Source organism: Ovis canadensis, chromosome 6 (assembly GCF_042477335.2).
Source record: "Ovis canadensis isolate MfBH-ARS-UI-01 breed Bighorn chromosome 6, ARS-UI_OviCan_v2, whole genome shotgun sequence".
Taxonomy (NCBI): Eukaryota; Metazoa; Chordata; class Mammalia; order Artiodactyla; family Bovidae; genus Ovis; species Ovis canadensis.
This window is the reverse complement of record NC_091250.1, coordinates 84,894,443-84,905,105: the sequence shown is the minus strand read 5'-3', so window position 1 is coordinate 84,905,105 and position 10,663 is coordinate 84,894,443. Positions and strand designations below refer to the sequence as shown.

The window sequence follows — 10,663 nt, the reverse complement described above, 5'->3', positions numbered from 1 at the left end:
TTCTACAACATGAGAAAAACGTGCACTTTTCAAAAGTGGCATACCCAATGAAGGCTCGCCAAATAGGGCAAAGAATAAGCAGTGATCTTGTATAGGAGCATGCTCTTCCACGGCTTAGCCAGGACATCTCTTATCAGCTTAAAATATAGACCCAGACATCTGTCTTAAGTTTCCCTGGAGGATCAGGAAGGAAATGAATAGATGTGTTACTCTTGACTAAAGAGCAGCAAACCAGAATTTACAAACTCAAAGGCCGGGGCCTTTGACAAGTTATCTAACCTGTTTTCAAGTTTGTTTCCTCATCTGTAAAACAGGGATAAGAATAGAATGCACCTTGGTGGTTTGTTGGGAAACTCCAGGGCTCACCCCAGGAAGGCAGAATGCCCGCTCGACGTGCCTGAGAAACACTAGGTGCTGAGACATACAGTCTGAAGGACAAAAGGTGAACATTTCAATCAAGACCAAGTCAGACGTCTGCCCTTTTAAAATGAGCTTTATTGTACACAAAATAAATTACAGTTTAAGCCAAAGCATGAGTGGCTTTTTAAAGTGCATCTGTGTAGGGGATTCGGCAGTCGCCCCTGCATCTGTTCACTTGCTGTAAGATAGTGTTTCCACAGTTAAGCCACAACTCGGCCAGGTCTCGAAGCAACCCAGCGTTATTGCTGTGTTTACACAAATCACATCAAAATCAGTTGGACACATTTTGTTTTTCTGTACCTGATGCAATGATTTGGAAAAAAAAAAAACTTATACAGCCTCACAATTATTCAAAAGTCTGGGGCTGAAAAGTTTGTGCTCTCAACCAGCCAACACGTTCCCAACTCAGCATCCTCATACTGTGTCTGAGCCCAGGAGCTTACACAAGTCTGCATATATAACATTCGGCCCCAAAACTCCACTCTTTCTAGTAGGGTGGAGGTAGCATTTTCTTCTTTTTCTTCAAAAAAAAAAAAAAAAGAAATCTGAGTATCCTTCAGGTTTGAAAGTCACTCTATAAGGAAGAGTATTCCAGAGACACATACTTGTATAAAAAAATCAATTCTTTCTTTTGGGGGGAGAAAAATAAAGAAGGGGGAAAAAAAAAAAGTCTGTGAATGCTTAATCTGTTCTTTCATTCCCACTGTAAATCACATCAATATATTGGGTGAATCTACAACTGACTGTCATTTACAAGGTAGTTAACAAAATCCCAAGCCATCACCCAACCCCTCCCCACTCCAGAGGGAAAGTCGTGGAGGCTGTTTGGCATCATCAGAGGTGGCTCGTTCACACCATGTCAGTTCTGCCCCCCTGCTCAGGACAACACTTCCTCTCCTGAAGCGGTTCAACAGGCCCTCCTGGCCTCTCTGCTCCAGCCCTTCCTGGAACCACAAGTAACCGCCAGCATCCAACGTTCCTGCATCACCCCGGACCCGTTCCCGGGAAGACCGAACCCCCTCAAGTACCCCTGCTTCAGACGGAGGTGACAGTCCTGACTTTGGCCGAGAGGGCTTGCTTGAACCTCCTCTTCAGGTCCTGCATGTTGGGGGACTTGGGCCGAGGGATGAGGGAGGTCCGTCGCTTCTCTGGCGTGCCACTGGGCTGCTGTTTGTGACTCACTTCTTTGCACAGCACGTGGAAAGCGTTGTAGACGTCATTGTCATTCTCGCTGACGGACACCTCATAGAAGGAGCAGCCCAGCATGCTGGCCAGCTGCAGTCCGAGCTGTGGGTCCACCTGCTTGATGTGTAGCAGGTCGGCCTTGTTGGCCACAACCACCACAGGCAGCCGGGCACCCAGGTGCAGCTGCTGCACGTGCTGGTAAAGCTGGCTGGTGAGCTCATAGCTCTTGTAGTCAGTGATGGAGAAGACGATCACCACGGCGTCTGCCCAGCGGATACACCTGTTCAGCTGCTCGGTGCAGCTCAGGCCATTCTCGTGGACCTGAAAGAGAAGGGGTGACAGCAAGGTGAAGGGCAAGGACCGGAGAGAGCCCTGGCTCAGCTACAGAGAGAATTCAAAAGAGCCCTGAGCAAGAACACCAGGTTGCAGGCCATCAACAAGTTCTATCCCCCTACACTTTAGCTTTCTCGACAATATGTTGATCCAGCTGCATGGAGCTGGAATAAATAACAGAGCAGCTCACCACACTCAAGTGGAAAATTGACCTGCAGAGAACTCCATGCAGAGAGACTTTGTAGTTGCACAAAATGGGAAATTAACTGGCTAGACAGTAAGTCTGGGGAAGTAAAGATAGGAGCTGGAAGCATTTAAACCTGGATAACTGCCCAGTTCAAGAGGGAAAACACACACACACATATGCTAGCATGGCTCTTTGTCTATAGAGTAACTTTCCACAGTGTAAGAGTGATTCTGAGGATTTGGAGACGATACTTAGATGTTTGATTTTTAATGCCAAAAACACAAATGTAAAAACTGACCTTTTAAACCCTAGTACGGGCATTCTGCCAAATCCAAGTGTGTTTGGTTTGGTCTTTCCTGCTGAGTAAAATCGTCCTAAAAGATTTCTGCCCCTTTAGCCAAGTCTCCCATCTAGGCTAAGACTGATCAACAGCCAGATACAACTGAAGTGTCAAGCAATATATAAAAGCCTAGACTTGACTCCCCATGTTTCTTTCCTTCTTCAGCACAAGGTACTTTGAAAACATGAGAACAACTCTGTGGCCAAGCAGACTCCTTTTAGACTTAGTCACATATCTCAGACACTCACCTGAATACCTGGAGTGTCTTGAACCTGAATAGCCAGGGTTTCACCTTCTATTTGGACTTGTCTGGTATAGAGATTACCTATAAAGAGGGGGAAAAAAAAGATTATGTCCTTCCTTCTTGTACAACTTTTAAAACATTGTAGGGAGGAAAAAAACATCATAGGATAATTCTTACTTAGAAATTATAACCTGAACCAATGCACAAAATAAGCTATAGTCTATTCTATTTAATGGACATTTCAGATGTTTTTTTTAAAACAACTGCAGTTTCAACCCTGCATAGGCAGGTTTATTAAAACTAGGACAAAGCTTGTTACATTTCTGGAAACTTAATTGTCTAATTTTAAACAAAACTTACATGTTTAGAGAATTCCTTGAAAAAAAATGTTCTTGTTCTATTTTCGTACTTATTGCTCTTTGGCACCAATTTATTTTTTAGCCATTAGATATAATGGCTTAGTGGGCAGATATTGTTAGTAAATTCACAGCCAACATCATCAATTGGAATAAAATTGTAACATAGCTGACTCTACATCAAAGCAGAAGGCTGCCATGCCTTATCAGGGGATGGTTTATATAGTACATTTGAAGTAATCCCCTGTAGGTACTTCATATGGTCTAAGGAATTAAGCAATTTGCTAACAGTGCATAGGTAGAAAGCCCTTAAGCCTCCCCAGTGGATATCCTTAATCACAGGAATTGAAAGGGTGTCCAATCATTTATTCAGGAACTCTCCTCCTAAAATTTTACCATGTAGTTATTTTTCTTTGTTAAAAAAAGAGAACTTTAGGTTTACAACTGCGCTCCTTTGGCCTCTGCTTTAAAAGGTCACCTCTGAAAGGCAGCCAACAGAGAAGGCGAGGGGTGGGGGTAGGCTCTGGCCATCTTTTTTTTTTTTTTTTTTTAATGACTTTCGCAGGAGTGTTTTGAAGGGAGAGGCTCTTGAGTACAAAGGGTGCTTCCAACTGGGGTCCCTATAGTTAAAACATACCAAGGAGAATACTTTCAGGCCCTTGATAAAATGATGAATGGGTTTGGAATGGAATGAGGCCAGATGGCAGTTATGGGAAGGGGGGGCACACAGGAGGGGGCTAGGAAAGTTGGAAGGGGCAGGATCCCGGTGCTCTAGCTGTCACTCTGCCTGGTAGACACTTATAAAATGGGAACAGCAGTACTAGCGCAGGCTAACAGCACTTTCTTCAAATACATTTCCTCACCTGCATTTCTTTCATAGTCGCCGATGAATCGTTTGGTGAGGAACCGGACCACAAGAGCTGCAGGTCAGAAAAGAGAAAGGAAAGGGGGTTAGCCTTGGCACAAGAAGTTAGATTGGTCTCCCCCCTTTAACCCCTACCCTAAAAAACAACTCTCAGGAAAAGCCAACCACCAAATGAAATTCCTACCCTGCAGCTCCCTGACCCTACTTCCAGACACAACGGCGAGGGGGCTAGGAGGCATTGTGAATTATGGCTCTGTCCAGCTGGAAGGGTCATTTGGCCCACCCCCATTCTCCGAGCCCGGCCGAGCCACACCTAAGCCTGCCCGCAGACAAACGTCTTTCCTAACCTTAAAGAGCTCTAGGAAGGGTTACGTTCACTGACTCCCCTTTCTGTGCCAGATACTGCCAGGGGCTCAAGAACCCAAAACTTCGAATCCCAGTTGTGTCGGTTGTGCAGAGGGCCGTCAAGCCATTTAGGATCAGTTTGTTCCCCTCATCTGATGAAGGAAGGGGGAGTGGAAACGAAGCTGTCTAAGGTCCTTCCCCAGGGACCGCGGATCAATAGGAGAGGGTAGGCGGTCCGGTTGCAGCTCCAACCTCTACTCCAAGCCGGGTTTAGTCGAAACTGCCAGCGGGGGCCGCCGAACTCCAGACAGAGAGTTAAGCGGGTTCTCGCCGGAGCGCGAAGACTCACCAGTCTTGCCCACGCCACTGGCGCCCACTACGGCGATCTTGACCAGGCGGCGGCCTGCGGCCCCCAGGCAGAAATCTGCTGCGGCTGCGCTGCCCGGGGCGGGGTACTCGGCTATGGTGCACATGTTCTGAATGAGGCGCATCGCCGCTTCGGCCGGGGCTTCACCGCGGGGGACTGGACCTGCTGAGCAGGAAGAGGATCGCGCTGCGCGACAGCGGCGGGAGGACCAGGCAGAGGACTCCGCGGTTGAAAAGAAGAAAAGAAAAAGAAAGGGGAAAAGAAAAAAAAAAAAAGCACCGAAGAGGACGCGGAGGCCAACTAGAGCAGGCTCAGGCTCCCGGCTGGGACTGCAGCCGGGTTGCGCGCGCGCTGTTTTCTCCGCGACCGGCCCCACCCCTTGCTTCCCGCGGCCAATCCCGGGGCGTCCTGCGCGAGGCCCCGCCCACGGCGCCCCTCCTAGCGCGCCGCGCCCCTGGGGTCTCTCGGAGCCAGTGCGGGGCCCCGTGAGGCGTGGGGGAAATGGGACAGGCAGCCTGGGAGCGGGTAACGGGGGGGCTGGAGGCGACCGCGCAGCCAATGGCTGGCGCCGGGGACAACAGCGCCGGGCGCGGGCCTAGGTCCTGCTGCACCGGCACGGGGCAGATGCTGTGGCTGTAGGGTTGGGGAAGCGAGGCTGGGTCTGGGGTCGGCGGTGGGAGATGTCTGCACCCTGGCTACCTGCCAGCCCACAAGAGCGCCGCCCCAGTCCCTCATGAGCTTTCCTAGGCATCTTCACCCTCCCGGATGACCAGCCCGCCCGCCTACTCCCTGCAGCCTGCGGACCTCTGGGCCCAGCCCCGCCCACCTTCAGGGAACCTGCGCCCAGGAGGCCGGGCCCTCTAGGGTGTGAGCCCTCGGGGTCTCTCGTCTGGCTGTCCAGCTGCGTGCTTGTCTCCTAAATTTGAGAGACATTGACTCGGGTGCATCCGTGGTGGCATATCCCGGATCACAGATTTGACTACAATGGCAACCTATTAAAAGACTCGGTACCCACTCCCACTTTGACGTTGACTTTGGCGGGTTGTGGGGGTGGGGAGGGTGGTGGTGGTGGGAAATAAAGTCACCCTTCTTGTTCTACCTCTTGTTGGCAGAGTGACAAGCTCACGTGAACACACATATGGTCGGGTGCTTGTACAGCACACCCAGAGGCAAATCTAGAAGTAATTATAGAACAAGCTTTCTAGCGCCTCACACACCTCACACCTCCTCCAGGAGCTGTGAAAAGGAAAGAAACGGTTGCCCCAGCTGTCTCGGGGACCAGATTGGGAGGCAAAAAGCATCTGAACTTAGTCTGGTTATGAGGAATGGCAGTCAGTTAAGTGACTTGATGCCAGTGTGAGCTCATAAAATCCCAAGCTCCAACCCCTCACATCCTCACCAAGGAAAGGCATCTGAATTCCCCATGCAAGCAACGTTCTGTAGCTGGGACTGCTGCACAATGTCACCAGACACTCAGGCTGACCGCTTACCCCTCCCCCCATCTCACCCCTCTCCTCACCACCTCCCCAACCTTGCCAGCCCCCAAATCTTCCAGAGGCTTTTATCCTAGAGGTATATGAGAGCAAGCACTGTGGCACTGTGTCCACACCCACATTAAAGGATAAAATGTAAACGTGAAGTAAACCAATTCCCTTATCTACACATCAGGCATCTAGTTCAGCTCCCCCTTCCAACCTTGACTTCACTGACCAGGTATGTGACAGAATTTATGATGCTGACCTAGTTCAGATGCTGAGATGAACTCTCTAGCCTGTCACGGTTTAGGTGTTTGCAGGAACTCAAGGACAAAATAGGAGAGTAATCTCAAGTTGCTTGGCAGCAAGTCTGCTAGAAAAGGCAACATAATTAGCAAGACACACAACCTTAGCCATAAACACAAGGAAAGACTGGCTTCTAGGGAGGTCTCAAGAATGACAGAAATTCAGCCGTTTGAGTCCAAAGGGAAAAGATATATCCAAATGCACTATGTTTTTCTGTCTAGTTTAACTCAAACTTGAATTTTGCTGTTCATAAACACTCCAAAGAAATGTGCTGTTTTTTTTTTTTTTGCCATAAAATCGAACTTAGGAAGACTGTAATTACAGGTAACCATGTACTTTTCAACCCACCCCCCTCCAAAAAAAGGCGGTAATTCTATGATGCTTACATGGTAAAATAATTGTGTACTCTATAAAGTTTTTGTTTAACTGTTTTTTATACACACACACACACACAGAGAAAGACATACAAAAGTTGTCAAGGGGAAATTTGCTTTGAGTCATTTTAGCTTCTGGAGCTTGATTTTTCAGTACCATGAGCCTGTACCAAGCCTATGATTTTTCTGTCTGAAACATAAAGGCTGAATTTGGTATTCTTATTTTAGGTCTAAACCATCTAACTGTGCTTTAAAGAACACAGGAAGGAAAGAAAGAAGAAAAAGATGGGGGAAAGCTCTTCAGATTCCAAATATCAAGCAAAGAACCTACCTACCTCCACCCCACCCTGCCTCAGACCATGACACTGAGAGTTACCCCTTCTCAGAAATACATAGAATTAATATAAAGGAAGAGGAAGGAGCAGGAGAATTGATGTACATTGAAGGCTTGTTTTATTCCAGGCTGCAGATTAGGGATTTAACAAGCAAAACTCTCCTTTTTCCTTCGTGACAGTCCTAAAAGGTAGATGCCATCATTACTTCCCATTGCAGTTTTCTGCTGCTGCTCAGCAAACCACCCCCAGCCTTCACATCTCACAGTTCTGTGGGTTGACTATGCTCAGCTGGGTGGTTCTCCCTTGGGGCCTCTCGTGTTGTTGCAGTCAGACACCAGCTGGGCTGGAGTCATCTGAAGCCTCATCTGGGCTAGTTGTCTGAGATGGCTTCTTCACTGACATCTCTGCATCTCAGCTGGAATGGCGGAAACAGCTGGGCACTGGCCAATCTCCCTCTCTCTCTCTCTCTCTCTCTCTCTCTCTCTCTCTCTCTCTCTCTCTCTCTCTCTCTTGCGCGCGTGCGCCTCTCAGTGTGGTTAGTTCAGGCTCCCTCCCAGCATGCCGAGGGGCTTCCTTTAGAAGGAGTATTCTAAGAAAGGAAACAGAAGCTGTCAGTCTCTTAAGGCCTGTGCACAGCAGCTGGCACAGCATCACTTCAGCTATATTGGTCAGTCCCAGAACCCACCCAGATTAAGGCACAAGGGGAATAGAGCCTCCTTCCTGAAAAGGAGAAGTCGGCATCCTCACCAGCTTTCCAAACACCTGATCCATTGCTCCCAAGCCTTCCATGTTATTTGGAAAGGACTAAAGGACTGAATAAGAGAAAAGGAAAAGTACTTGCCTAAAGGAACAAGAAAAACCCACTGGAGGCAAGTCTCCTGCATCTTCACTGAGGATGGCTTGTAATAGCGTTTCAATCATTCTGTTTTAACAATTAAGAAGAACTATGGCTCAGAAGCAGCATCTGGATGAAAGAGGGGAAAGAATTCATTTTGAGCTGCTCATTTTCTAAGAGCTTTCTGAGTGTGGAAATAGCACCAGATGGAAGTAAGTGTAACCGAGGGTTTGCACCCAATGGCTCTGTGCACTGTGTGTTGAATGTCTTGCAGTTCCGTGCATTCCGCTGCAGAGAGTCACGCCTGGTACACAGTGGGGGCACAGTGATTTTTTTAAATTGTCAGCCTTCTCTTTTGCAGAGGCTGGACTGAAAGAATAACTACGCTCAAGAGACAAAGGAGGGAAGGCAGATTGGAAATCAAATAAAAAGGATACATGCACACACATACACATACCTCTTGCCATTAGAAAGATTACCTATTGACCGGAACAATTTAACTTTGAAAAAAGTTAAGATCTTTAAGTTCCTCAAATGGGCCTTCCCTCCCCTCTACATACCTTGGTTGGTTTCTATGGTAGCGAATGACCCACACTCCCCACCCCCCTTTCCACACTCAGGGAGAAAGAAGAGCTAGTGTTCTACAATTATAATCCCTTGCTGCTCTACCAGATTTTATCTTTATATTCTGGAAGGTTTCCTCCTCTCTCTTTCTCTACTTCAATGTAGTACATAAAGTGAAGGTAAAAGAAAAAGTGGAGATAATCCTCCTTGTCCTTTAGGGCAAAACTGGAGATTTTCTTCTCCTCTCAATGATTTATATCTTAAGGCCTAAGTTGTTTTTCTCTGGCAACGTAGAAGACCTATTTGATAAGTAATCTGATGACAGTGGGGCTTCCCAGGTGGCACTAGGAGTAAGGAATCCGCCTGTCAATGCAGGAGACATAAGAGATGTGGGTTCAATCTCTGGATCAGGAAGATCCCCTGGAGAAGGGAATAGCAACCCACTTCAATATTCTTGCCTGGAGAATCCCATGAACAGAGGAGCCTTGCAGGCTACAGTCCATAGGGTTGCAAAGAGTCAAACATGACTGAAGCAACTTAGCACACACACACTGATGACAATACTCAGAATATATTCAAGTTTTAAACATTACTTGGAGCAGCTAGTGAATTTCCACTGTGTTTTCATGGAAAGTAAGAAAACTCACAGGGTGCATTTTCCCAAAGCCTTTTAAAATATTGAGCATTAGGAACTGACTGCATTAATTCCTAATTATTATTAGGACTGCATATTATTAGTTCCAGGACTGCATTATTAATAAAGCCATGATTCGGGTTCCCTTAAGTTAAATGAAAAATCTTACAATATTAGCACTGCTGCTGCTGCTGCTGCTAAGTCACTTCAGTCATGTCCGACTCTGTGCGACTCCATAGACGGCAGCCCACCAGGCTCCCCTGTCCCTGGGATTCTCCAGACAAGAACACTGGAGTGGGTTGCCATTTCCTTCTCCAATGCATGAAAGTGAAAAGTGAAAGGGAAGTCGCTCAGTCATGTCCAACTCTTCGCAACCCCATGGACCGCAGACTACCAGGCTCCTCTGTCCATGGGATTTTCCAGGCAAGAGTACTGGAGTGGGGTGCCATTGCCTTCTCTGAATATTAGCACTAGACTGTGTTAATTTTCTCTGAGATCGTTTTCATCTTCTTTTCTCCAGTGCAAAGAATCCTGCAAGCATACAAGGATCCTGCCCCTTCTCTCTCCAACCCATCATTTGCCCAGAAGACTAAGGAGCCAAGAGGAATCAAAACTGGTCCTGCAGGAGTGATGCTCTTGGGATATTGACAGGATTCTGGGATCAGGTGATAAACATAAGAAGAAACGGTTCAGAAAGAATCAGACAATTGAGCCAATTGTTTAGTAGAATCATTGGTTCCAAGTTCCTAAGCAGATTGGACACACCTATTATTTGCCCTCTAACTTTTCTTAGGGTGCTTAAAAGGTCACCTCAGAACACTTCAGTCATCTTTATTTGTCTTTGCAGAGAAAGCAAAGCCTCTCCCTACAGCCTCAGCTTCTAAGCATAAGGTGAGAAGCTAAAAGGAAATTAAAACTTCATAAATATCCAGCCATATTATGAGAGAACAAACTTCTACTACTTCCCTTCATTCCAAGATCACCTGGATGGCGGAATTAACAGGACCGAAGTCTTGTTTGGGGCCAAAGCTACTGATTCTCACTACTTTAATTAGCTCTCAAAATCACAGGAACCATCAAACACTTTCTAAGCCTTAATTAGCATCTCTGGCTCAGGCCATTCTGGAGTGTCTAAAATATCACAGGTCATATTGTGAATTATAGAAATGGAGCCCCAGGTTAGCCAAGATAGGCAAATTACTTGGTTCATGAAATATAAATCGTGATGTGATCATTTCTTAAGCAAGCATGAAATTCAGTCACTGCCAAAAAATAAGAAAACATTTTCTTTCCAACAGAACTCTATGAGAGTTTAGGATTTGCACCAAGATATTTGCATTAATGCATCTCCCTTCTGATTAAAAAAGAAAATGGATAACAGATGAGAAAAGTGATGCGATCGCTTTTAGGAAATGCACAAATGACTCATGTACTCCCTTAATTTGACAAGGGTGCTGGTTTCTATATAAAGAAACAACCTAGTCCCAAAATAGAGCTT

The 10,663-nt window shown here is 46.8% G+C and overlaps 1 protein-coding gene across 1 annotated transcript; it reads right to left on the bottom strand.

Annotated features, from left to right (window-relative positions):
* Positions 1-475: 475 nt before the first annotated feature.
* Positions 476-6,182, bottom strand: RASL11B (RAS like family 11 member B). The gene is made up of 4 exons (XM_069593094.1): positions 4,625-6,182; positions 3,929-3,985; positions 2,714-2,790; positions 476-1,926 (listed from the first exon to the last, which is right to left on the bottom strand). The coding sequence occupies exons 1-4, from the start codon at positions 4,764-4,766 to the stop codon at positions 1,456-1,458; spliced, it is 747 nt and encodes a 248-aa protein (XP_069449195.1). The 5' UTR covers positions 4,767-6,182; the 3' UTR covers positions 476-1,455.
* Between the last annotated feature and the right edge of the window lie 4,481 nt (positions 6,183-10,663).